The following is a 25,742-nucleotide window of genomic DNA, read 5'->3' on the forward strand; positions in this document are numbered from 1 at the left end:
ATGGAGGCGTGTGCCTGTAATCCCAGCTACTCAGGAGGCTGAGGCAGGAGAATTGCCTGAACCCGGGAGGCGGAGGTTGCGGTGAGCTGAGATCGTGCCATTGCACTCCAGCCTGGGTAACAAGAGTGAAACTCTGTCTCATTAAAAAAAAAAAAAAAAAGAAAAAAAAAAGAATTACAATGCTTTGGCTCGGCGTGGTGGCTCACACCTGTAATCCCAGCACTTTGGGAGACCGAGGCGGGCGGATCACCTGAGGTCAGGAGTTCGAGACCAGCCTGGCCAACATGGTAAAACCCCATCTCTACTAAAAATACAAAAATTAGCCAGGTGTGGTGGCATATGCCTGTAATCCCAGCTACTCGGAAGGCTGAGGCAGGAGAATCGCTTGAACCCAGGCGGCAGAGATTGCGGTGAGCTAAGATTGTGCCATTGCACTCCAGCCTGGGTGGCAGAGCAAGACTCTGTCTCAAAACAAAACAAGAATTACAATATTTCTTTTTCTTTTCTTTTCTTTTTTTTCCGAAGTTTTACTCATTGCTCAGGCTGGAGTGCAGTGGCACAATCTCCAGAGTTCCTGATACTTAAAATTTTTAAATTACTTTATTGTTATTATTTTCTTAGAGACAGGGTCTTGCTTCATCACCCAGGGTAGAGTGCAGTAGCACAATCATAGCTCATTGCAGCCTTGAACTGCTGTACTCAAGTGATCCTCCCACCTAAGCCTCCTGAGTAGCAGGGACTACAGGTGCTTGTCACCCCGTCCAGCTAATGTTTTTGATTTTTAGTAGAGATGAGGTCTCACTATGTTGCCCAGGATGGTCCTGAACTCCTTAGCTCAAGCCATCCTCCTGCCTCAGCCTCCCAAAGTGCTGGGATTCCAGCCTGAGCCACAGTGCTTGGATATGTTTTTTGTTTTGTTTTGTTTTGTTTTGTTTTGTTTTGTTTTGAGTCAGGGTCTTCCACCTGAGTCTCCTGAATAGCTGGGACCACAGGCACACACCAACATGCCTGGCTATTTTTTTTATTTTTATTTTTGTAGAGACAGAGTCTCACTATGTTGTCCAGGCTGGTTTCGAACTCCTGGCCTCAAGCACTCCTCCTGCCTCAGCCTCCTCAGTTGGTGGGATTACAGGTATGAGCCACCGCATGCGGCAGTTCCTAATACTTGAATGTTAAGAAATCTTCTGAGATGTGCTCAGAACAGGGGGCCTGAAGAATACTTCCTCTGTTTACAATAACCGAACAGGAATCTGGGGTCATTGTGACAAGGGGCACAAAACTTGTGACCTCTCTATGAACAAATGCCCCACATGCAAAAAAAAAAAAAAAAAAAAAAAAAAAAAAAAACCACACACACAAAAAACCAAACTGTTAAATTTTCTTCATATGGATGATGGAAACCATATTTTCTTTCTCTTTCGCTTTTCTTTTGAGATGGAGTCTCACTCTTTTGCCCAGGCTGGAGTGCAGTGGTGCGATCTCAGCTCACTGCAACCTCCGCCTCACAGGTTCAAGCAGTTCTCCTGCCTCAGCCTCCCGAGTAGCTGGGATTACAGGTGTCTGCCACCACACCCAACGATTTTTTGCATTTTTAGTAGAGACGCAGTTTTACCATGTTGGCCAGGCTGGTCTTGAACTCCTGACCTCAAGCGATGCACCCACCTTGGCCTCCCAAAGTGCTGGGACTACAGGCATGACCCACCACATCTGGCCGGAAACAATATTTTCAATGACAATGTTGTCATAAGTGATATTATAGGTCTCCTGTGGCTGTTTGTCTTTTTGAAAATACTTTTTTCATCAGTTTTTTTTTTCTTTTTTCTTTCTTTTTTTTTTTTTTTTGAGACAGAGTCTCACTCTGTTACCCAGGCTGGAGTACAATGGTGTGATCTTGGTTCACTGAAACCTCCAACTCCTGGGTTCTAGCAATCCTCCTGCTTCATCCTTCCAAGTAGCTAGTATTATAGGCATGTGCCACCATACTTAGCTTTTTTAAAAAATATATATTTATTTTATTTTATTCTTTGAGACAGACTCTTGCTCTATTGCCCAGGCTGGAGTGCAGTAGTGCAATCTTGGCTCACTGCAACCTCTGCCTCCTGGATTCAAGCGATTCTCCTGCATCACCCTCCCTAGTAGCTGGGATTACAGGCACCTACCATCATGCCCGGCTAATTTTTGTAGAGACAGGGTTTCACCATGATGACCAGGCTGGTCTTGAACTGCTGGCCTTAAGTGATCTGTCTGTCTCAGCCTCTGAAAGTGCTGGATTACAGGTGTGAGCCATTAATATTTTTTTCCAAGAGAGAGCCTTGCTCTGCTGGCCAGGCGTGAGTGCAGTGGCCTGACTGCAGCTAACTGCAGCCCCAATCTCCCAGGCTCAAGCATATCTTAGCATCTCAGCCTCTTGACTAGCTGGGACTACAGGCACACACCACCATGCCTGACTGATTTTTTAATTTCTTGTAGATATGAGGTCTCCCTATGCTCCCCATTCTGGTCTCGAGCTCCTGGGCTTAAGTGATCCTCCCTCCTTGGTCTCATTCAGTTTTGTTTTGTTTTTGTTTTTGAGATGGAGTTTCGCTCTTGTTGCTGGAGTGCAATGGTGTGATCTCAACTCACTGCAACCTCCGCCTCCCGGGTTCAAGTGATTCTCCTGTGTCAGCCTGCCAAGTAGCTGGGACTACAGGAGCATGCCACCACACCCGACTAATTTTTGTATTTTTAGTAGAGATGGGGTTTCATCATATTGGTCAGGCTGGTCTTTGAACTCATGACTTCAGGTGATCGGCCTGCCTTGGCCTCCCAAAGTGCTGGGATTACAGGCGTGAGCCACCGAGCCTGGCCAATCTCCTTCAGTTTTTAAGTAATACTTAAAAACTACAAGATGGAAGGCCAGGCACGGTGTCTCAAACCTGTAATCCCAGCACTTGGGAGGCTGAGGCAGGCGGATCACTTGAGGTCAGGAGTTCAAGACCAGCCTGGCCAACTTGGCAAAACCCTGCCTCTACTAAAAATACAAAAATTAGCTGGGTATAGCGGCAGATGCCTGTAGTACCAGATACTTGGGAGGTTGAGGTGGGAGTATTGCTTCAGTCCAGAAGGTTGGGGCTGCAGTGAGCCAAGATCATACCACTGCACTCCAGCTTGGGTAACAGAGCCAGACCCTGTCTCAAAGAAAAATAACAGGAAGCAGTGGTTATTGGAGACTGTACTGTACTTGTCTTGCTACATTGGAGTAGAATTTGTATTCTATGTGTTTTCATCTTTGAAATCTTCAGTCTGTCCTCTTCAATCTTCAGTCTTATCTTCCCTTCCTTTTTGATGTCTTCCTGCTTCTCCAGCACTCTTTTTCTGGCTGGTTCTATTTTTTTCTGAGTTGGTAGATGATGCACAATTTGCGTTTTCTGATGATTTTGTTCTCAAAGAAGTCTGTGTGGGAGGAGCATTACTAAATAAGGAAGTGCTAGTCAATATCCAGATGACTAGGAATGGATAAAATATTGTCCCCAACAGGGACCAAGTGTCCCCACGGGAAGAGCGTACCTTGGATGTAGTCAATCTTCCTGCCTGTGCCTCAAACTGCTGTGCTGCTTCTTAAGGAACTTCCAAAGAGAAACTGATTTGTGAAGGGAGAATCATCAAAAAGACAGAATCGAATGATTGCAGTAGTGCTTCTTTCTCCTGCATAATTTTGTATTTTTAGTAGAGATAGGGTCTCACCACATTGGCCTGGCTGGTCTTGGACTCCTGACCTCAAGTGATCGCACCATTGCACTCCAGCCTGGGCAACAAGAGCAAAACTCTGTCTCAAAAAATAAAAAAATATAAAAAAGATTTCCTCTAGAATTCCATTTCTACCTGTTTTTAGCAGAGCAGCAGCTTTGGCAGCTTCTCTCTCCCTCTCTCTCTTTTCTGGTCTTTGTGAAATGAGCAGCAGTTGTCTGTTTCATATGTCTTTCAGCCGCCCTATATTCTGCCTTTCCTGTTCCTTCACTCTTACATTCTTTTTGTCAATTGTTCTTGTTTCTTTTGATAGCCATCATTTCTCTTTCAGTTTTCCTTCTCAGTTTCCTTCTTGATCTCTTTGTTCTTCCACTTACCTTTTCAAGTATTTTGGTTCGTCTGTTCACTCTGACAGTGAGGTTCTCGGTAGGTCTCTGATTTGACCTTCTGTTAGGGTCCTTTTGAGGCAATGACATGCCCTGATCTGTCTCCTCTTGTTTAATATATATGACTCTGTGCCAGGAGAGGTAGGTGGTATATCACAAAACTCAACATTTCTGCACTGAAAGTTTTCCAAAGTGTTTTTGGGTTCAAATGAGTGATGAAACAGTGACTAAACTTTCTGACTGGCTCCCATTTGCAACTGATGTTTCAATTTTTAGTTAGTGTATCTTTTGGTTTGCTCTCTTATCTGAAATACTTGGGACCAGAAGTGTTTCGGATTTTTCTTTCTTCTTATTTTGGAATGTTTGAGTTGTATTTACTGGTTCGGCATCCCTAATTTGAAAATCTGAATTCCAAATGCTTTAATGAGCATTTCCTTTGGGCATCATGTTGGCATTCAGAAGGTTTTGGATTTTGGAGCATTTCAGATTTTAATTTTTTTTTTTTTTTTTTTTTTTTTTTAAGACGGAGTCTTGCTCTGTTTCACCCAGGCTGGAGTGCAGTGGCACAATCTCGGCTCACTGCAACTTCCGCCTCCAGGGTTCAAGCAGTTCTCCTGCTTCAGCCTCCTGAGTAGCTGGGACTACAGACGTGTGCCACCACGCCCGGCTAATTTTGTATTTTTAGTAGAGACAGGGTTTCACCATGTTGGCCAGGCTGGCCTCAAACTCCTGACCTCAGGTGATCCACCCGCCCCAGTCTCCCAAAGTCCTGGGATTATAGGCGTGAGCCACTGCACCTGGCCAAGATTTTGAATTTTTGGACTGGGGATACTGAACCTGTATTTATTTTAATACACCTGAGCTGCTTCTTTACCCAGTGGGGTGACCCCAACCTTTATTATTGCAGAGTCTGGTGTATTCGTCTGTTCTCACCCTGCTAATAAAGACATACCCAATTTATAAAGGAAAGAGGTCTAATTGACTCACAGTTCCACATGGCTGGGGAGGCCTCACAATCATAGTGGAAGGCAAAAGAGGAGCAAAGTCACCTCTTACATGGTGGCAGGCTAGAGAGCATGAGCAGGGGAGCTCTCCTTCATAAACTCATCCATTCTTGTGAGACTTATTCACTATCATGAGAACAGCACAGGAAAGACCTGCCTCCATGATTCAATTACCTCCCACCGGGTTCCTCTCACAACATGTGGGAATTATGGGAGCAACCATTCAAGATGAGATTTGGGTGGGTCCACAGCCAAACCATATCAGTCGGCTACTGTTAGTCCTGCCTCAATTGGTTTGTTGCAGTTTTCAATTGACTTTAATCACAGGGCATGGTAGTGTGCCTGAAGGGGTCCTCTGTGTTCCAGGCCTACTCTTCTTTATCTTCATTGTTTACTAGCAACCCAGTTTCTTTTTTTTTTTTTCTTTTTTGAGATGGAGTCTTGCTCTTGCCCAGACCGGAGTGCAGTGATGCGATCTTAGTTCACTGCACCCTCTGCCTCCCAGGTTCAAGCAATTCTCCCCTGAGTAGCTGGGATTACAGGTACGCATCACCACCACACCCAGCTAATGTTTGTATTTTTAGTAGAGACGGGGTTTCACCATGTTGGCCAGGCTGGTCTTGAACTCCTGACCTCAAGTGATCTGCCCACCTCGGCCTCCCAAAGTGCTGGGATTACAGGTGTGAGCCACTGCGCCCTGCGGCAAGCCAATTTCATCTTGGTAGTTAGGTTCGGATGCTCCAGCCAACACAGCAACTCCCTTCTTTCCCTGCTGCTTCAGAGGCATGAGAAGCCTCAAGTGGCTGAGTGGAGGTCTTAGCTTCAAGTTCAATGAAATCACTGTTGTGTCTCTTGGTGGAAGCATTCCTCTTCTTGGAACAAAGACCCCTATACCAGCGGAGCATAAGATCATGAGGGTAGGAAATAAAAATTTTGCTAGTTGGTTACTAGGGGTAATAGTGAATAGTGCCATTTGCATTTCTACTCCCTTGATTCCTGGACCTGTGAATCCTGGCTGTGGGAGAAATCACACCATATATTAAATGCAGATTCAGAAAATATTCAGACTCCTGCAGGACATTGCCCCAGCCTGGCAAGCTATTGTTGGCAAGTTATAGTTGGCACTGTAACTGAGTCTTCAAAAAGCCATTCCGCAGTTACATCAAGCCAGCTGCCTGATGATGGTGAGGAACGTGGTAAGACTTGTGAACATGGTGAGACTTGTGAATTCCACGAGCATGGGCCCGTTACCCCACTCCTTTTGCTGTGAAATAAGTTCCTTGGTCAGAAGCAATGCTTTGTGGAATACCATAACGGTGCATTTCCTTTGTTGCACAACCCATGTATTCATTCCTTTACTTTCAGCTATTCTCTTTTTTGAGAGAGAATCTCACTCTGTCTCTCAGGCTAGAGGCTGGAGTGCAGTGGCACAATCTCGACTCACGGCAACCTCCACCTCCTGGGTTCAAGTGTTTCTCCTGCCTCAGCCTCCCGAGGAGCTGGGATTACAGGCTTGTGCCACCATGCCCAGCTAATTTTTTTGTTTGATTGATTTATTTACTTTTAGACGAAGTCTTGCTCTTTTTGCGCAGGCTGGAGTGCAGTGGTGCAATCTCGGCTCACTACAACCTCTGCCTCCTGTGTCCAAGCGATTCTCCTGCCTCAACCTCCCAAGTAGCTAGGATTACAGGTGCCGGCCACCACGCCCAGTTAATTTTTTTATTTTTAGTAGAGACAGGGTTTTACCATGTTGGCCAAGCTGGTCTCCAACTCCTGACCTCAGGCGATCCGCCTGCCTCAGCCTCCAAAGTGCTGTGATTACAGGCATGAACCACTGCGCTAAGCCTGTATTTTTCAGTAGAGGCGGGGTTTCATCATGTTGGCCAGGATGGTCTCGAACTCGTGACCTCAGGTGATCCACCTGCCTTGGAGTCCCAGAGTGCTGGGATTACAAGCGTGAGCCACCACGTCTGGCCTATTATTTCTATTTCTCCCTATTTGTCACTGATTTCTACCCACACACTGTTCTGGTCCAGGTTGCTGGCAGCAATATTGGTCTAGCAAATCTCCCCATTAGTCTTTTCCCATTCGTGTAGCATATGGTTATATTGGTACCGAACTCACAGGATATCTCAACCACTAGACAGTGCATCTGCACTCACTGTCAAGCCCAATTTTGTCAGATGGGGTGAAGGCACAATCTATCTCAATAGGCCCATAGGAATTTTGGCATATATATGTAATTTTAAAGTACAGTTACAGATTCTTGCTAAGGATCATCTCTGCTTCCAGTACCTGCAGTTGTAGCCCTGATCCTGGGGCCATTGCAACAAGCAGGAAGAAAGAAAGTTTAGGTAATATAGGGGAGAATTGTGTAGTAACATTAGCATCCGCCCCCATCACCTTTACACCTCATCTCTTGGAAAAGTGGAGGAATCTCGGAATCTATCTGGCAAGAACATTCCATTGATTCTGTTCACGTTGACTGTGAGCACATGTTTGGGAAGGTGTGTAAGCCAGCTCTTTAGGCCCATTTTTTGAGACAGGGTCTGGATCTGTTTCCCAGGCTGCAGTGTAGTGGTGTGACCTTGGCTCACTGCAGCCTGAAGCAGTCCTCCCACTTCAGCCTCCTGAGTAGCTGGGACTAGAGGTATGTATGCACCATGACGGCTAGTTAATTGTTGTATTTTTTGTAAAGATGTGGTCTCCCTATGTTGCCCATTCTGGCCTCAGATTCTTGAGCTCAAGTGATCCTCCCACCTCAGACTCCCAAAGTGTTAATGTTACAGGCATGAGCCACGTTGCCCACTTTCTGTTCTCTGTTTTTTTTTTTTTTTTTTTTTTTTTTTTTGAGACAGAGTCTCGTTCTATTGCCCAGGCTGGATTGCAGTGGTGCGATTTTGGCTCTCCACAACCTTTGCCTTCCGGGTTCCAGTGCCATCATGCCCAGCTAATTTTTATATTTTGAGTAGAGACAGTGTTTCGCTATGTTGGTCAGGCTGGTCTTGAACTCCTGACTTCAGGTGATCTGCCTGCCTTGGTCTCCCAAATTGCTGGGATTACGGATGTGAGCCACCGTGCTCGGCCTTTCCTTCTCTCTCTTACTCTCTCTCTCTCTCTCTCATTATTAATATTTTAGTGACAGGATCCTGCTATGTTGCCAAGGCTGATCTTAAACTCTTAAGCTCAAGGGATCCTCCCAAATCGGCCTCCCAAAGTACTGAGATTATAGGCGTGAGCTACTGCATCTGGTCTTTGACAGATGTTTCAATTGTCCATTCCAGTTCTCTGTCAGACTACCACTCTGAGGATGATACGCAACATAATATGTCCATTTGGTGTTTTATCTTTTTCCCATTGTTGTATTCTATGTGCTGTAAGGTGTGCTCCTTGGTCTGAAGAAATGTAACATGGCAGTCTAAATGGGTATAGTATCTTCTGTTCTGTTTCTTTTCTTTTTCCCTTCTTTTCTTTCTTTTTCGAGACAGAGTCTTGCTCTGTAACCAAGGTGGAGAGCAGTGGTGCTATTAGGGCTCACTGCAGCCTTGACCTCCTGGGCTCAGGCGATCCTCCTGCCTCAGACACCTGAGTAGCTGGAACTCCAGGCACGTGCCACCATGCCTAGCTAATTCTTTATACTTTTTTGTAGAGATGGACTCTCCCTATGTTCTCCAGGCTGGTCTTGAACTCTTGGCCTCAAGCAGTCCTCCCATCTTGGCCTCCCAAAGTGCTGGGACTAGAGGCATGAGACCCTGTGCTCGGTCATGAGAGCTGTTCATAGGGTACCGTCCATGTGGCAGTAGAATCTGTCAGTTCCTCTGGTGGTTCCAGAGTTGGCCGTAGAGGAAATGCTGGTACGAGGAGTACTGCCTTACAGTCCTCCAGTATGCTATTGTTTGAACGGTTTCCATTACATTATGAAACTCTTCTGGGCATTGCCTTTTTTATTAGAATGTTTCTCTGACATCACCTAAGACATGATGGGTATTTTGGCTTTCAAGATTATTTTATATCTTTCATTCACAAAAAAAATCACCGTACCACCACATCTGGAAATTCTCTGGTCCAAAACCTCAGCCACTGCTGCTGGGTAGCACTCACAGGATTTTGCCACAAATCTCCAGTCTCTATAAATATAAGTTGCAGATATTTTCAAAATCATGTCTGAGTGTGGGTCTTGTATAAGGGCTTAAAAGCATCAAGAGAGCTTCTGCTCTTTGCAATTCGGGCATAGCCTGCTTACATATGGCCTTCCTTTGTATTGTTTAATGGAGGGAAGCTAGCAATATTCTCCCATGTGGAACATGCATCCTGCAAATTACAAGTAACCTGATTAGGTACTGTGTTTCTCTTGTAGTACCGGGGGTAGTGGGCAGTTCATTGTTTTGTTGTTTGGGGAATGTTAGCAGTGGATCCAGCCCAGGTTATTCCTAAGAATTTCACCATTTGAATGGGCCCTTGGATTTTTGTTGCGTTTATCAACCACCTCTGTTGGTGATGTATGGCACTATTGCGTTTAAGTCAGTCCTAGCTTGCTCTTCAGTTTTTTGTTTTTTGAGACAGAGTCTCACTGTGTTGCCCAGATTAGAGTACGGTGGCACAATCACAGCTCACTGCAGCCTCCACATCCCTGCCCCAAGCGATCCTCCCACTTCAGCCTCCCAGGTAGCTAGGATCACAGGTGTGCGCCACCACACCCACTAATTTTTTATCTTTGGAGAGACAGGGTGCCAGGCTGGTCTTGAACTCCTGGGCTCAAGCAATCCTCCCGCTTCTGCCCCTCAAAGTGCTGGGATTACAGGCGAGAGCCACCATGCCTGACTGAGAACTGTAGCTTTATAGTAAGTGTTGAAATTAGGCACTTTAAATCCTCTAGCTTTTTTCTTCCTTTTCAAAATTGCTTTGGCTGTTCTAGGCCCTTTACGTTTCCATATGAATTTTAGAAGCAGCTTGTCAATTTCTTTCTTGATTTCTTTCTTTTTTTTTTTGAGACGGAGTTTCGCTCTTGTTGCCCAGGCTGGAGTGCAATGGTGTGATCTCGCTCACCACAACCCCTGCCTCCCAGGTTCAAGCGATTTTTCTGTCTCAGCTTCCTGAATAGCTGGGATTACAGACATGTGCCACCATGCCTGGCTAATTTTGTATTTTTAGTAGAGACTGGGTTTCTCCATTTTGGTCAGGCTGGTCTCGAACTCCTGACCTCAGGTGATCCGCCTGCCTCAGCCTCCCAAAGTGCTGGGATTACAGGTGTGAGCCACCACGCCCAGCCATCAATTTCTAATTATTAAATTTGTTTTGTTGATTGTGATCAGTGTTGTTCGTAATTTATGTATCTTAAGGAACCTACTGAGGTTGGTTTTTTTGTGACCTAGTATTTGACCAAGTTTTGTGAATATTTTATGTGCATTTGAGAAAAATTATATTCTATAATATAGATCAGGGTGTGGTGTTCTATATATATATATATATATATATATATATATATATATATATATACATCCAAAAGGTCAACCTTACTGATTATGTGGTTTAGGTCTTCTATATTATTACTTATTTTTTGTCCATTTAATCTGTCTCATTCTGTGAATGGTATGTTAAAAGTCTCCCATTAGAGACTATTTCTATTTCTTTTTGCATTCTTGTAGTTTTTGGCTTATATAGGCTGTTGCTGTTACTTCATTGTTTGCATTTGGTAATTTTTTTTTTTTTTTTTTGAGATGGAGTCTCACACTGTTGCCCAGGCTGGAGTGCAGTGGCGTGATCTCGGCTCACTGCAACCTTTGCCTCTCAGGTTCAAGCGATTCTCCTGCCTCAGCCTGGATTACAGGCTCCCACCACCACACCAAGCTAATTTTTTGTATTTTTAGTAGAGATAGGGTTTCACTGTGTTGGCCAGGCTGGTCTCAAACTCCTGACCTCAGGTGATCCACCCACCTCAGCCTCCCAAAGTGCTGGGATTTCAGGCGTGAGCCACCGCACCCAGAGAGCAGGCACATCTTACATGGCCAGAGCAGGAGGAATTGGGGTGCAGGTGCCACATACTTTTAAGCAACCAGATCTCATGAGAACTCACTATGGGGATGACAGCACCAAGGGAGGATGGTGTTAAACCATAGAAACCACTCCTATGATCCAGTCCCCTCCCACCAGGCCCCACCTCCAACATTGGGGATTACATGAGATTTGGGCGGGGACACAGATCCAAACCGTATCAGTAATTTACTCTGCAACCTTCATAGCATATTGGTGTCCCCTCAAACTCTATACTTGGTGCTTCTCTCAAACTGTGCTCTTTCTTAGCTATCCACTTTATTCTAGTGGCTTCAGCTAGTACTGAAATGATCTTACCCCCCAAACTTTGGCCTCTGCTAGCCTTCTCTCCTCAGCTCCAGCTGGACATCTCTGACAGTATGTTCCATAAACACTCCAAAATCTATCTCAATTTTTCTTCCATCAACTCATCAACTCATTGTCTCTCTTGTTTTGATAATGGCTATATATGGCTCCAGCCTCATCCCAGCTGAAAATGAAGTTATCCTGGGAGCAATACTGTCTTCCTTTCTCCCACAGAACAGCACTTCTGTATCGTTTATAACTATAAATATATTTCGTTTGTTTGTTTTGAGCAGGCGTCCCCAAACTTTTTACACAGGGGGCCAGTTCACTGTCCCTCAGACTGTTGGAGGGCTGCCACATACTGTGCTCCTCTCACTGAGCACCAAAAGAGGTGCCCCTTCCTGAAGTGCGGCGGGGGGCCGGATAAATGACCTCAGGGGGTCGCAGTTTGGGGACGCCTGGTTTTGAGACTGGGCCTCTCTGTTGCTCAGGCTGGAGTGCAGTGGAGCAATCTCAGCCCACTGCAACCTCCACCGCCCAGGTTCAAGTGATTCTCTTGCCTCAGCCTCCTGAGTAGCTGGGATTGCAGGTGCCTGCCACCATGTCTGGCGAATTTTCTTTCTTTCTTTCTTTCTTTTTTTTTTTTTTTTTTTGTTATTTTTAGTAGAGATGGAGTTTTACCATGTTGGCCAGGCTGGTCTTGAACTCCGACTTCAAGTGATCCACCTGCCTTGGCCTCCCAAAGTGCTAGGATTAGAGACATGAGCCACCATGCCTGACCAGATTCTCCATTTTTTAACCTAGCCATTTTCGCATGTCCAGGCACATCGTGTTTGTCTTTTTATTAGTTGTACAGAAAAATGCTTACCCAGACACATAGTATTAACTCAGGAGTGTAGTGGTCTTTTCTTCATGCATTAATAAATTACACAGTAATAGAGCTGTTCAGGGTCCTCCCCCACCCCAAAAGTATATCAAGCAAGACATGAAATCAGGTATCTGGTGTAGCTCTTTTCGGTCAACTTTCAGCAGGGCTCCACTGAGAAGATTAGTTCCTGCTCATCTTTTTCATGCATCCCATTCTGATCATTGGAGATTGTTATTACAGGGATCTGTGTCATTCGAGGATGTGGCTGTGGATTTCACCCGACAGGAGTGGCACAGACTGGACCCTGCTCAGAGGACCATGCACAAGGATGTGATGCTGGAGACCTACAGCAACCTGGCATCTGTGGGTGAGGATGATCGTGTGACTCCTGGGAGCGTGTGTTTCCTTTCTTGGTTGCTGTAACATGTGCAGCCTTGCGAGGTTTTAACGATATTGAGAGTCACAGATGAGTGATCAGTTTAGGGCACCAGGAAGAATGTGTGTGTTCTTACTTCCCCAGTGAAAGGTTTAAATGGGCCCCCTTCCTTGTGCAGCTCATGAAGATGCACCTTCCTCCTCCATCAGAGGCCCTAGAGCTCAGACAACCTGGCCCACGTCCTGTGCCATTTCCCATTAACAGGCCTCTGCGTGGCCAAACCAGAGATGATCTTCAAGTTGGAGCGAGGAGAAGAGCTGTGGATATTAGAGGAGGAATCCTCAGGCCATGGTTACTCAGGTAAGTGAGCAAGAACTGGACATATGGAAAATAGGGGAAATAGGAGCCCAGGAATTCAGGTCAAAGGGTATCCTTGTGCAACATTTTCTACGAATATCTTTTTAGAGGTCCCCACTGTTTGAAAATAAGAGGGACAGAAGGTCTACATGCTTCAGATACCAAAATTACACATCTTAATATCACACTCAAACTTCAGTGCTTTCTTCTGTTTTATCTTGATTTTTTGTTTGTTTGTTTGTTTTTTGTTTTGATGGAGTCTTGCTCTGTCCCCCAGGCTGGAGTGCAGTGGTGTGATCTCAGCTCACTGCAACCTCTGCCTCGCAGGTTCAAGTGATTCTCCTGCCTCAGCCTCCCGAGTAGCTGGAACAACAGGCATGTGCCACCATGCCCGGCTAATTTTTGTACTCTTAATAGAGACAGGATTTTACCATGTTGGCCAGGCTGGGCACGAACTCCTGACCTCAGGCAATCCACTTGCCTTGGTCTCCCAAAGTGCTGGGATTACAGGCATGAGCCACCATGCCCAACTTTTATCTTGATTTTTAAAAGTTATTTACCACTCTTATTTATCTCTGCCTCATCTTAACATTTATTCTTTTATTTTTTTTTAAGACAGAGTCTCACTCTGTTGCCCAGGCTGGAGTGCAGTGGTGCAATCATGGCTCATTGCAGCCTCACTGCCTGTTTTTTTTTGTTTTTGTTTTTGTTTTGAGACGGAGTCTTGCTCTGTCACCAGGCTGGAGTGCAGTGGCACGATCTTGGCTCACTGCAGCCTCTGCCTCCTGGGTTCAGGTGATTCTCCTGCCTCAGCCTCCTGAGGAGCTGGGACTACAGATGCATACCACCACGTCCAGCTAATATTTGTAATTTTTAGTAGAGACGAGGTTTCACCATGTTGGCCAGGATGGTCTCAATCTCTTGACCTTGTGATCTGCCTGCCTCTGCCTCACAAAGTGCTGGGATTACAGGTGTGAGCCACCACGCTTGGCCCCTCACTGTTGTAAGCAATCTTTGCACTGCAGCCTCCCTAGTAGCTGGGACTACAGGTGCACACCACCATGCCTGGCTGATTTTTGAATTTATTTTATTTTATTTTTTTGTAGAGACAGAGTATCTCACTATGTTGCCCAGGCTGGTCTTGAACTCCTGGGCTCAAGTGATCCACTTGCCTTGGCCTCCCAAAATGCTAGGATCAGAGGCGTGAGCCACCACACTTGGCAACATTTATTCCTCCTTCCCTCCATTGCCTTGGATGCTTTCTGTTGTCAGGCATTCATTCATATATTCATTTACTCATCTGCGAAACTTTAAATGAGTATCAGTTATATGCTGGGTATGTTCTAGGTATGGGAAACTGGTAGTGAATAAAATAGTATTTCTGTTCTCTTGGAGCTTACAATATAGTAGAGGAAAGTGACCAGAAACAAACAAATACATCTTATGTTTGATGGTGAAAAGAAAATCAGTGCAAGGTAAGAAGGATAGATACTGATACGTGCTTTTAGGAAATAGAGTTTTTTGTTTGTTTTGTGTTTTTTTAGACAGAGTCTCACTCTGTCGCCCAGGCTGGAGTGCGGTGGCACGATTTCGGCTCACTGCAATCTCTACCTCTTGGGTTCAAGCAATTCTCTTGCCTCAGCCTCCTGAGTAGCTGGGATTACAGGCGGGCACCACCATGCTCAGCTAATTCTTGTATTTTTAGTAGAGACAGAGTTTCGCCATGTTGGGCAGGCTGGTCTCAAACTCCTGACCTCAAGTGATCCACCTGCCTTGGCCTCTCAAACTGCTTGGATTACAGGTGTGAACCACCATTCCTGGCTGGAATAGAGTTTAATTTTATACTGTGACGAGAGAAGCCAGTTTGGGGTTTTACATAAAAGAGTGACATGCTGTGATTTGTTTTTAAAGGATCTCTCTCACTGCTGTATGGCAATGATTCTGTTGGGGATAATGCCCTCAGGCATGATAATGACCTTCTTTACCATCAGAAGATTCAAACATTGGACCAAAATGTTGAATATAATAGATGTGGGAAAGGCTTTCATGAGAAAACAGGTCTTGTTAGACATAAAAGAACATCCACAGGAGATAAAAACTTTGAATGTCATGAATGTGGGAAAGCTTACTGCAGGAAATCAAACCTTGTTGAACATCTGAGAATACACACAGGAGAGAGACCCTATGAATGCAGTGAATGTGCAAAAACCTTCAGTGCAAGATCATACCTCATTGCTCATCAGAAAACCCACACAGGGGAGAGGCCTTTTGAATGTAATGAATGTGGGAAATCTTTTGGCAGGAAGTCACAACTCATCCTACATACGAGAACACACACTGGAGAGAGACCCTATGAATGCACTGAATGTGGAAAAACCTTTTCTGAGAAGGCAACCCTCACAATTCATCAAAGAACTCACACAGGGGAGAAACCCTATGAATGTAGTGAATGTGGAAAAACATTTCGCGTAAAGATATCCCTTACCCAACACCACAGAACTCACACAGGGGAAAAACCTTATGAATGTGGGGAGTGTGGGAAAAACTTCCGTGCCAAGAAATCCCTAAATCAGCATCAAAGAATTCACACAGGTGAGAAACCCTATGAGTGTGGTGAATGTGGGAAATTCTTCCGCATGAAGATGACTCTCAATAATCATCAGAGAACTCACACAGGTGAAAAGCCCTATCAGTGTAATGAATGTGGGAAATCTTTTAGGGTGCACTCATCTCTTGGGATCCATCAGAGAATTCACACAGGAGAGAAACCTTACGAATGTAACGAGTGTGGTAATGCTTTCTATGTGAAAGCACGCCTCATTGAACATCAGAGGATGCATTCAGGAGAGAAACCCTATGAATGTAGTGAATGTGGGAAAATCTTCAGTATGAAAAAATCCCTCTGTCAACACCGAAGAACTCACACGGGAGAGAAACCTTATGAATGTAGCGAATGTGGAAATGCCTTCTATGTGAAAATACGCCTCATTGAACATCAGCGAATTCACACAGGAGAGAGACCCTTCGAGTGTCAAGAATGTGGGAAAGCTTTCTGCCGGAAAGCACACCTCACAGAACATCAAAGAACTCACATAGGCTGGTCCTGGCATTGTGCAATGGAAAAAGCCTCTCCCTGAAGACTTCCCTCACCACTGGATCAAGCTCCTTGGGGCATATGATCACCAGGGCACACAGAGTGTGCCTGTGAAAATTTGGCACCTATATTGTATCAAAATATGTCCTGATCCCCTTAGGGGATAGCTCATTGTTTTTATTTGGATTTCCCTAATTAGCGGTGTGTGAACATCTTATCTGTTGATTGGCTATTTGAATTTTTTCTTCTGTGCATTGACTGTTCATGTCCTCTGCTCATTGTTTTCAAATGAGCTGTTCATCTCTTTTTGGTTTAAATGTTGTTGTTTTTTAACATATGAGAATATAAAAATCCTTTTTTTTTAGTCATGTGTGTTGCAAATATCTTCTCCCAGACTGTGATTGGTTCTTTAGTTTTGTCATCTCTTTTCTTCTGCTGAAGTTTTATTTATTTATTTATTTATTTGAGATGGAGCCTCACTCTGTTGCCCAGGCTGGAGTGCAATGGCCTGACCTCAGCTCACTGCAACCTCTGCCTCCTGGGTTCATGTGATTCTCCTGCTTCAGCCTCCCAAGTAGCTGGGATTACAGGCATGCACCACCATGCCCTGCTAATTTTTGTAATTTTAGTAGAGATAGGGTTTCACCATGTTGGCCAGGCTGGTCTTGAACTCCTGGCCTCAAGTGATCCACCCACCTTGGCCTCCAAAAGTGTTGGGATTACATGCATGAGCCACCATGCCCGGCTAAAGTTTTATATATTAATATCATTGGTTTCAAGGTGATAATATTCTCCTATACTTTACTCTAGAGGTTTTCCTTTCAACATTTAGAATTTCAATCTCCTGTGAGATTTTTTGGTATAGTATGAAGTGTGCAATACATACTATATTGTCTTTATATAATGTTACATAAATGGGATCACACTGTATGTAAAGTTCTGCCGCTTGCTTTTCTCATGTAATGTTACCTTTCCAAGATCTGTCCTTGTTGATAAGTGTGGGTCTGGCTAGTTATTAATCTCTCCATTCCCCCAGTAAAAGACATTTGTGTCTTTTTCAGGCTTAGTGTCTAAATCTAGAAATGTAACTGATGGGTCATAGGATTTAGGCAATGTGCCGGTTATTAAGCAATTGTGTCCCAGCTTCAAACCCACCCTTCTTTACAGTGCTTTGTGACTCCACAAACCACATTTTGGCCTTGCTAACTGCTCCCTGTTGGGCCTTGCCAATGAGAGATACTAGATATAAGCTTTGGGGCTGGAGAGGGAAGAAGGGACTTGCTTCTTTTTTTTCTGTTCCTATTGGCTTCCTGGTCATTGGAGTGTCTGCTCAGCATTGCTTCTTCACTCGGGCAACAGCAGTTCATTGTCATAGCAGCACTTTAATATAGTCTGCAGTCTTCCGGCACCCACAGAACCAGCTTTATGGTAGCCCATCCCCTCTGAGACACAAGCATCAGCTGGCTGGCATCACCTCCTTAAAGATGTGAATTCTAGTCCTGTGGGACCCCTCCTCCATTCTTTTAAGTTTTAGTAATTTCAATTTATGGCAGTTTGCAGTGGATCATGCCTGTAATCCCAGCACTTTGGGAGGCCAAGGTGGGTGAATTGCTTGCGCCCAGGAGTCAAGACCAGCCTGGGAAATATGGTGAAACTCCATCTCTGCAAAAGAATTCAAAAATCAGTTGGGCATGGCAGCACACCTGTGGTCCCAGCTACTTGGGAGTCTGAGGCAGGAGGTTGAGGCTGCAGTAAGCTGTGATTGTGCCACTGCACTCCAGCCTGGGCGACAGAGCAAGACCCTGTCTCCAAAAGAAATTTTCAACTTCTTCACTTTGTTATGCCAGCCCAGCTGTTTTCTGCAGTTGCTGTCTCTCTGATAACTTGAATGCCCTCTTTTTGTCTCTTCAGTTACTTAGTTTACAACCTCATACCTAGTTAAAATTGTTTATAAGTTCTTTCTGTTAAAATAGCTAATGTGGTTTTTGTCTCCTAGTTGGGCTCTGATTGATACAAAGGTTTTTTTTTAATTATTATTTTTATTTTTTAAAATTTATTTTATTGTTATTATTTTTTTAAATTTATTTTTTAATTATTTTTAAGACAGGGTCTCACCATGTTGGTCAGGCTGGTCTTAAACTCCCGACCTCAGGTGATCCACCTGCCTTGGCCTCCAAAGTGCTTGGATTACAGGCATGAGCCATCACGCCAGGCCTGATACAGAGGTTTTTTAAACTTTATTAAGTATTGACATTTTCCCTTCCAAACTGTATATACTCTCATGAGCGATTTGAGAACGTTTTCATTTTGCCATTCAGCAGCACTTATTATCAGTCCTTTAAATTATTGCCAATCTGAAAGGTATGAAATGGCTTTGAGCCTTTGCTTCCATGAATGTGGTCTGTCTTTATTTATTTTATTTTATTTTTACTTTTCGAGACGGAGTTTCACTCTTGTTGCCAAGGCTGGAGTGCAATGGCACAATCTCGGCTCACTGTAACCTCTGCCTCCCGGGATCCAGCGATTCTACTGCCTCAGCCTTCCAAGTAGCTGGGACTACAGGGGTGCATGACCACACCCAGCTAATTTTTGTACTTTTAGTAGAGATGGGGTTTCTCCATGTTGGCCAGGCTGGTATCAAACTCCTGACCTCAGGTGATCCACCCACCTTGGCCTCCTAAAGTGCTGGGATTACAGGTGTGAGCCTATTTATTTATTTGTTTATTTATTTATTTATTTGAGACACAGTCTCACTCCATCACTCAGGCCGCAGTGCAATGGTGCAATCTCGTCTCACTGCAACCTCTGCCTCCTGGGTTCAAATGATTCTCATACCTCAGCCTCCCAAGTAGCTGGGACTATAGGTGCACACCACCACGCCCAACTAATTTTTATATTTTTAGTAGAGATGGGGTTTTGCTATGTTGGCTAGGTGGTCTTGAATTCTTGACCTCAAGTGATCCGCCTGCCTTGGCCTCCCAAAGTGTTGCGATTATAGGCGTGAGCCACTGCACCCAGCCTATTTATTTTTTAACTTGTCTGTCCTAACCTTCAATAGTATTTTATGATTTTCTCCAAGAAATTGTCCATGAAAGTTAATTTTTTTTTTTTTTTGAGACGGAGTTTCGCTCTTGTTACCCAGGCTGGAGTGCAATGGCACGATCTTGGCTCACCGCAACCTCCGCCTCCTGGGTTCAAGCAATTCTCCTGCCTCAGCCTCCCAAGTAGCTGGGACTACAGGCATGTGCCACCATGCCCAGCTAATTTTTTTTTTGTATTTTTAGTAGAGACGGGGTTTCACCATGTTGACCAGAATGGTCTCGATCTCTTGACCTCATGATCCACCCGCCTTGGCCTCCCAAAGTGCTGGGATTACAGGCGTGAGCCACTGCACCCGACCAAAAGTTAATTTTTTAGTAGCAGCTTTGCATTTATACAGGTACACACATATATATTGTGTACACACAAAATATAATGATATCATGGGGTTTACATATATACTTATCTATAATATTTGTGGCTCTCTCACACACACACGCACGTCTCCCCACACAACATCTTTGTTTGAGGTGGGCAGTTTTCATTTCATTTCATCCAAATATTTACCACCTTGGTTGTACTTCATTACTTTCTGCATTTCATCTAGGATCATTTTCTTCTTTGCCTGAAAAATACCACACAGAGTTTCCTCTGGTAAGAGTCTGCTAGTGGTGAGCCTCTCAGTTCCCCTTTCAGGAGTTGGGTCTGGGCTGCTTGGGAGGAAAGCGGGAATCCCGACCGCTAGAGCAAATAAAAGACTCTGGTGGGGCGACTTGGTCCTCCTAAGGTTTTAGAAATTGTTTTGCCCCATGAAAATGACATGTTCTGAGGCCCCACTCTGGGTATACTGACTTTCATTAGCTACTGTCACCGTCTGTGGTGCTCCCTCACTTGCCAACACTGCAGTGTAGATTTGACTCCCAAGAGCCTATGCATAGTCTCTGCCAATCATCCAGTAGCCACCATCATAGTAGTTTTTACTCCCATGAGTCAGCAGTCCAGTGTCTACTAGCCCCTCCATTCATTCACGGCAGTTCTTACCACCCCTTTAGGCCAGAGCACAATGTCTGATCACCCACCATTAGCTCACATCATGTCTTATCACCCACCTTCACCCTCAGCTTAGTATCTGATGATCTTCCATTAGTCTGTATCATGTCTTACTTCCCCACTTTAGACTTACCATGGTGACAGCTGACTCCCATTAGCTTACAGCCCCGTGTTTTCTCTTCCTGTTGACCTAATGTAGTGTCTGTTGACTCCATGTTAGTGCTTACATTTTGTTGGCTAATTCCCCACTGGCTACAGCCTCCCAAGTAGCTGGGACTACAGGCACATGCCACTATGCCTGGCTAATTTTTAAATTTCTTTGTGGAGACAGGCTCTTGCTATGTTGCCTAGGCTGGTCTCAAACTCCTGGACTCAAGTGATCCTCCTGTCTCAGCCACCCAAAGTGCTGGGATTACAAGTGTGAACCACTGTGCCAGGCCTGTCTGCTGATTTTTATTAGCTGTTGGGTACAGTGTCTTTGCCCACTTGAGCCCACAGCGTGGTGGGCTCAGCACAGCACAATGGCACCCATCTGTTGGCTGTTCCCCAATCAGCTACCTATATGGTGACTTTGGCCTTCTTGGGCCTCAGCACACTGTCTGTGGAACTTCCATGACTATGTCACTGTCTTTTGATCTCCCCTTACCGGATCACAAGATTTTTAAGCTTGAGGACCCAGTGGTGTCTGCTTTCCCTAAAATAGCCCCTAACTGTGTGTCAGCTGCCCATATATTACAGCCCATCAGTATAGCTGCTGACCATATGTGAATGTCTTCTGATGTACTTGCCACAGCACAGATGCCCCACTTTTGGGCTCATCACCATATTTTTGTCTTTAGCATAGTTCAATCATTGTGTCCGCTGAATCCCCTCATTAACCACTAGTACACTAGTATTGTGTTATTGGCCCATTGAGCCCTCATTGGAGTCTACTGACCCAAGATTAGTCCTTATCACTGTTTGTTGCTCCTGCATTAGCCAACAGTACAGTTTCCTCGGCACCCGTGAGGCCCCAGCAATGTCTTTGCTGACCCTGCTTTAGTTAGCTACTATCACTTTGCTGATCCCCACTTAGTCACAAGAATGGAGACTTGAACCTCCACGAGCTCCCAGTATAGTATCTGCTGGTTCCACATTAGCTCTGGTTTTCTGGTCACCCATTGGCCATGAATATAGTGTCTTTGGCTCTCATAAGACCCAGTTTCATCAGCCATGCATGGAACGTCTTTGAATGCAATGAGGCCCTGTCACAGCACATGCTGCCCTGCATTGGAGCCCATCACTTTGTCCGCTAATCCGATTGTATGAGAGCCTCAACATTGTGTCTGCTGACTACTAAACACCACTGGGGAGGCTGCCTCATGTTTCTCAATCACAGTATCTGCCCACCCTATATTAGTGTCATCACTGTGTCTGCTAGTTTTTTCTTTTTTTTAGACAGTTTCACTCTTGTCGCCCAGGCTGGAGTGCAATGGCACGATCTTGGCTCACTGCAACCTCCATCTCCCAGATTCAAGCAATTCTCTTGCCTCAGCCTCCCCAGTAGCTGGGATTGCAGGTGCCCACCACCACGCCCGGCTATGTGTCTGCTAATCTTGGTCACAAGTACAGTGTCTTCAATCTTCATAAAAAATCAACCTGTTGTTTGCTCGCCCCACATTAGCCCTCAGTCACTCTTTGCTGATTAGCCACCACTTAAGTGGTTTTGTCTCCATCACAGTATCAGCCCCATCCCTGCCACGCTGACATGTCATTGTGTCTTAGTACAGTGTGCTGACCTCATGAGCTCCGGCATAATGTCTGGGGTTCATTAGAGCATACCATTCATGACAACACATCATGGTTTCAGATGATCCCGTATTAGCCACTGGTACAGTGTCTTTGACCTTTATGAGTTCCCACAGCCATGTCTGCTGATGCTATAGTAGCTCCCAACACTGTGTCTGTTGAATCCTCATTGGTCATCAATATAGTGGCTTTGATCTCTGATGACACCATACAGTTTCGGATGTATGAGGTACGAGTATTGTTCCCTGATCTCTGTACGCTGGTTTGTTGGCTGTTCTTACAATCTCAGCAATGCTTCCTTCAACTCTGGCAGTTCCCCAGGCCTGCAGGCTGTTTTCTTATTTTTCTAACTTTACTGAGCATCAGGGATTGTCCCTTGATCTTTTTTGTCTGTGGAGTCTTACCCTCTTTTCCTCTGACTGTCTTCCAAATGCAACGACTGTTTGTGGTCTCCAGATGTTCAACATTCCTGCTGTTCCTCAAGGCCAGACACTTGTCCCCTAAGCCTCTGGCTGTTTCCAAGGTAGTTCTCACTGTTGCATGACATGTGACAATTTCCTCTTCTGTTTGACTATTGTAGAGTCTTTGCCTGTCCCAACTACAAGGACCGTACTCTGGCTGTTTGCTGCTTACTCTGGCTGTTCATGTCACTGCAAGACTGTTTCTCGGTGTCTGTGGCTGTTTTCTAGTGTCCTGGAGTATTCACTCAGCCTTGGGCTATTGTCTGGAATCAGACTGTTCGAGTTGCTTCTAGTAACTCCTCAATGCCTGGAATAGGCTACCTTACCCTCCCTTTTGCTACCTCAATCTTAGGTGTGTTCAGGCTTCCTCTTGCCTCTTTTCTGGTCTCCAACTGTTTCTCCATCCCAGGGACTGTTGTATATCCTGGATGCAGCCGGGGGGCATTAAACAGCAAGCGGGAATGGCAGGCCGCAGGGGGAGCACCTTCCTTCCAGGTAGACCTCTTTAGCTGTGGCTGCTCTGGGAAAACAGTCCCTGCAGAGAGGCTGCCTGCTTCAGAGTCCTGGTGTGGCCTCCTGGCAGGAAATCAATAGCCGTAGAGTCCCTAGATTTGCTTCCATCACCCTGCTAGAAAATCCATTAAAGTGAACACTTCCCAGCATTCAGGGTGTCTGTGTGTGGATCTCTGTTTGGGAGAGACCGTGATGGCTGAGAGGAAGAACATGGAGACCACAGCTGTGTGCAGTGTGCAGCATGGGAACCAGCCTTACTCTCACCCGAGCCTCATTCCTTCTCCCTAGTACATGGACATCACAGTTCCGGCCCAGAATCCTTCAGAGTCCCGTGCTGATGTTGGAGGATGAATATAGGGTGTCCACCTCATGGGTATTTTTCAGCTCAAAACATGAAACCCTTATAACTGAATGTGCAGTATTACTAACAGCTATTTAGTTTCTAGACAGGCAGTGTAGTGTAATGGTTGAGAAAATGAATGCTGGAGCCAGATACGTATTGAAATTCTGGTTTCTTAGATATGGCACAGAAAGCACACATAACGAATTCTTACACTTTACTTAAAAAAAAAAAAACACATAAATAACCCAACTAAAAAATGGGCAAAGGCTGGGTGCAGTTGTTCACGCCTGTAATCCCAGCACTTTGGGAGGCCAGCGTGGGCAGATCACTTGAGGTCAAGAGTTTGAGACCATCCTGGCCAACATGGTGAAACCCCATCTCTACCAAAAATACAAAAATTAGTCAGGTGTGGTGGTATGCACCTGTAATCCCAGCTACTCGGGAGGCTGAGGCAGGAGAATTGATTGAACCTAGGAGATGGAGGTTGCAGTGAGCTGAGATCGTGCCACTACAATCCAGCCTGGGTGACAAAGCAAGACTCCATCATAAATAAATAAATAAATAAATAGGCAAAGGACTCGAATAGACGTTTCTCTATGGGTGATATACAAATGTCCAGTAAGCACATGAAAAACTGATCAATGTCATTAGCCATCAGGGAAGTGGAAATCGAAACCACAATGAGATAACACTACACACCCATAGGATGGCTAGAATCTAAAAGACAGATAATAACAAGTGTTGGAGAGCATGTGGACAAATTGGAATGCTCTACATTGCTGGTAGGATGTCAAATGGTGCAGTTGTTTTGTAAAACAGCTTGACAATGTCTGAAAATGTTAAAAAAAAATGTACCATGTGATCCAACAATTCCATTCTTGAGCATCTACCTGGGAGAAATGACAACATATGTCTACACAAAAATCTGAACACAGATGTTCACAGCAGTGCTATTCCTTACTTGCCAAAAAGTGGAAATAATCCACATGCCCATCAACCAATTAAATGATACACAAAACGTGGTATGTTCATAAAATGAAATAATCAGTAATAAAAATAAATGAGGTGCTGATACATTCTGCCAATGTGGATGAATTTTGAAAACACGTTAAATGAAAGAAGTCAGTCAGGAAAGACCACATATTGTATTAATTCCATTTATCTGAAATGTCCGGAATAGGCAAAACTGGGGAAACAAAGTATGTTAGTGGTTGTCTAGGACTGGGGTGGGGGTAGGTGGAGAGTGACCGCTCACATGTACTGGGTTTCTTTTAGGGGTGATGAAAATGTTCTAAAATTCTATTGTGATGGTTGCACAACTCTGAATGTACTAAAGCTAATTTAATTGTCATGTTAAACGAATGAATTGTGTTGTACGTGTGTGAATTACACCTCAATAAAGTTGTTTAGAAAATGGGAAACTGTAAAAATAAAGATTTGAACTAGGTCAGTATTTTTAAAAGTTGAGTCTTTGTAATATTATTTTTAATAAAAAATTTATGTCCAGGTGCGGTGGCTCATGCCTGTAATCCTAGCACTTTGTGAGGCCTAGGTGGGTGGATCACCTGAGGTCAGGAGTTTAAGACCAGCTTGGCCATCATGGTGAAACCCCATCTTAAAAAAAAAAAAATCATTGATTTATTTACTTTTATTTTTATTTTTTGGAATGGAGTCTTGCTCTGTCACCCACGCTGGAGTGCAGTGGTGTGATCTTGACTCACTCCAACCTCCGCCTCCTGGATTCAAGTGATTCTGTCTCAGCCTCCCTAGTAGCTGGGATTACAGGCGCATGCCACCACTGCTGGCTAATTTTTTTATTTTTATTTTTTAGTAGAGATGGAGTTTCGCCATGTTGGCCAGGCTGGTCTCCAACTTCTGATCTCAGTTGATCCGTTCACCTCGAGGCTGGGTGTGGCGGCTCATGCCTGCAGTCCCAGCACTTTGGGAGGCTGAGGCAAGTAGATCACGAAGTCAAGAGATCAAGACCATCTTACTTCAGGTTTTCTAGTTCCAGAATTTAAAAAAAAAAAAAAAAGAAAAGAAAAGACCATCCTGGCCAACATGGTGAAACCCCGTCTCTACTAAAAATACAAAGATTAGCCGGGCCGTGGTGGTGGGCACCTGTAGTCCCAGCTACTTGGGAGGCTGAGGCAGGAGAATTGCTTGAACCTGGGAGATGGAGGTTGCAGTGAGCCGAGATTGTGCCAATGCACTCTAGCCTGGGCGACAGAGTGACTCCGTCTCCAAAAAAAAAAAAATCTCTACTGGGCCAGGCACAGTCTAATCCCACCATTTTGGGAGGCCGAGGTGGGAGGATTGCTTGAGGTGAGGAGTTGGAAACCAGCCTGGGCAACATAGGGAGATCCCCATCTCTACAAAAATTAAATAAATGTATGTACTA

The 25,742-nt window shown here is 44.8% G+C and overlaps 1 protein-coding gene and 1 non-coding gene across 4 annotated transcripts in view; both read left to right on the forward strand.

Annotated features, from left to right (window-relative positions):
- Window positions 1-24,265, forward strand: part of ZNF157 (zinc finger protein 157) — a 46,485-nt gene extending 22,220 nt beyond the window's left edge. For all 3 annotated transcript variants that reach the window (XM_074391788.1, XM_074391787.1, XM_003939504.4), the window contains exons 3-5: window positions 12,561-12,687; window positions 12,961-13,056; window positions 14,965-24,265. In XM_074391788.1, coding sequence (XP_074247889.1) covers window positions 12,561-12,687; window positions 12,961-13,056; window positions 14,965-16,190 — 1,449 coding nt within the window. In that variant the 3' untranslated portion in view covers window positions 16,191-24,265. The remainder of the gene's footprint in view (window positions 1-12,560; window positions 12,688-12,960; window positions 13,057-14,964) is intronic.
- LOC120366705 (small nucleolar RNA SNORA11) lies at window positions 1,187-1,314 on the forward strand. The gene has a single exon (XR_005581283.2). It is a non-coding gene; the product is annotated as a small nucleolar RNA SNORA11 (small nucleolar RNA).
- Window positions 24,266-25,742: the final 1,477 nt, after the last annotated feature.

Source organism: Saimiri boliviensis, chromosome X, assembly GCF_048565385.1.
Source record: "Saimiri boliviensis isolate mSaiBol1 chromosome X, mSaiBol1.pri, whole genome shotgun sequence".
In the NCBI taxonomy this organism is placed as follows: domain Eukaryota; kingdom Metazoa; phylum Chordata; class Mammalia; order Primates; family Cebidae; genus Saimiri; species Saimiri boliviensis.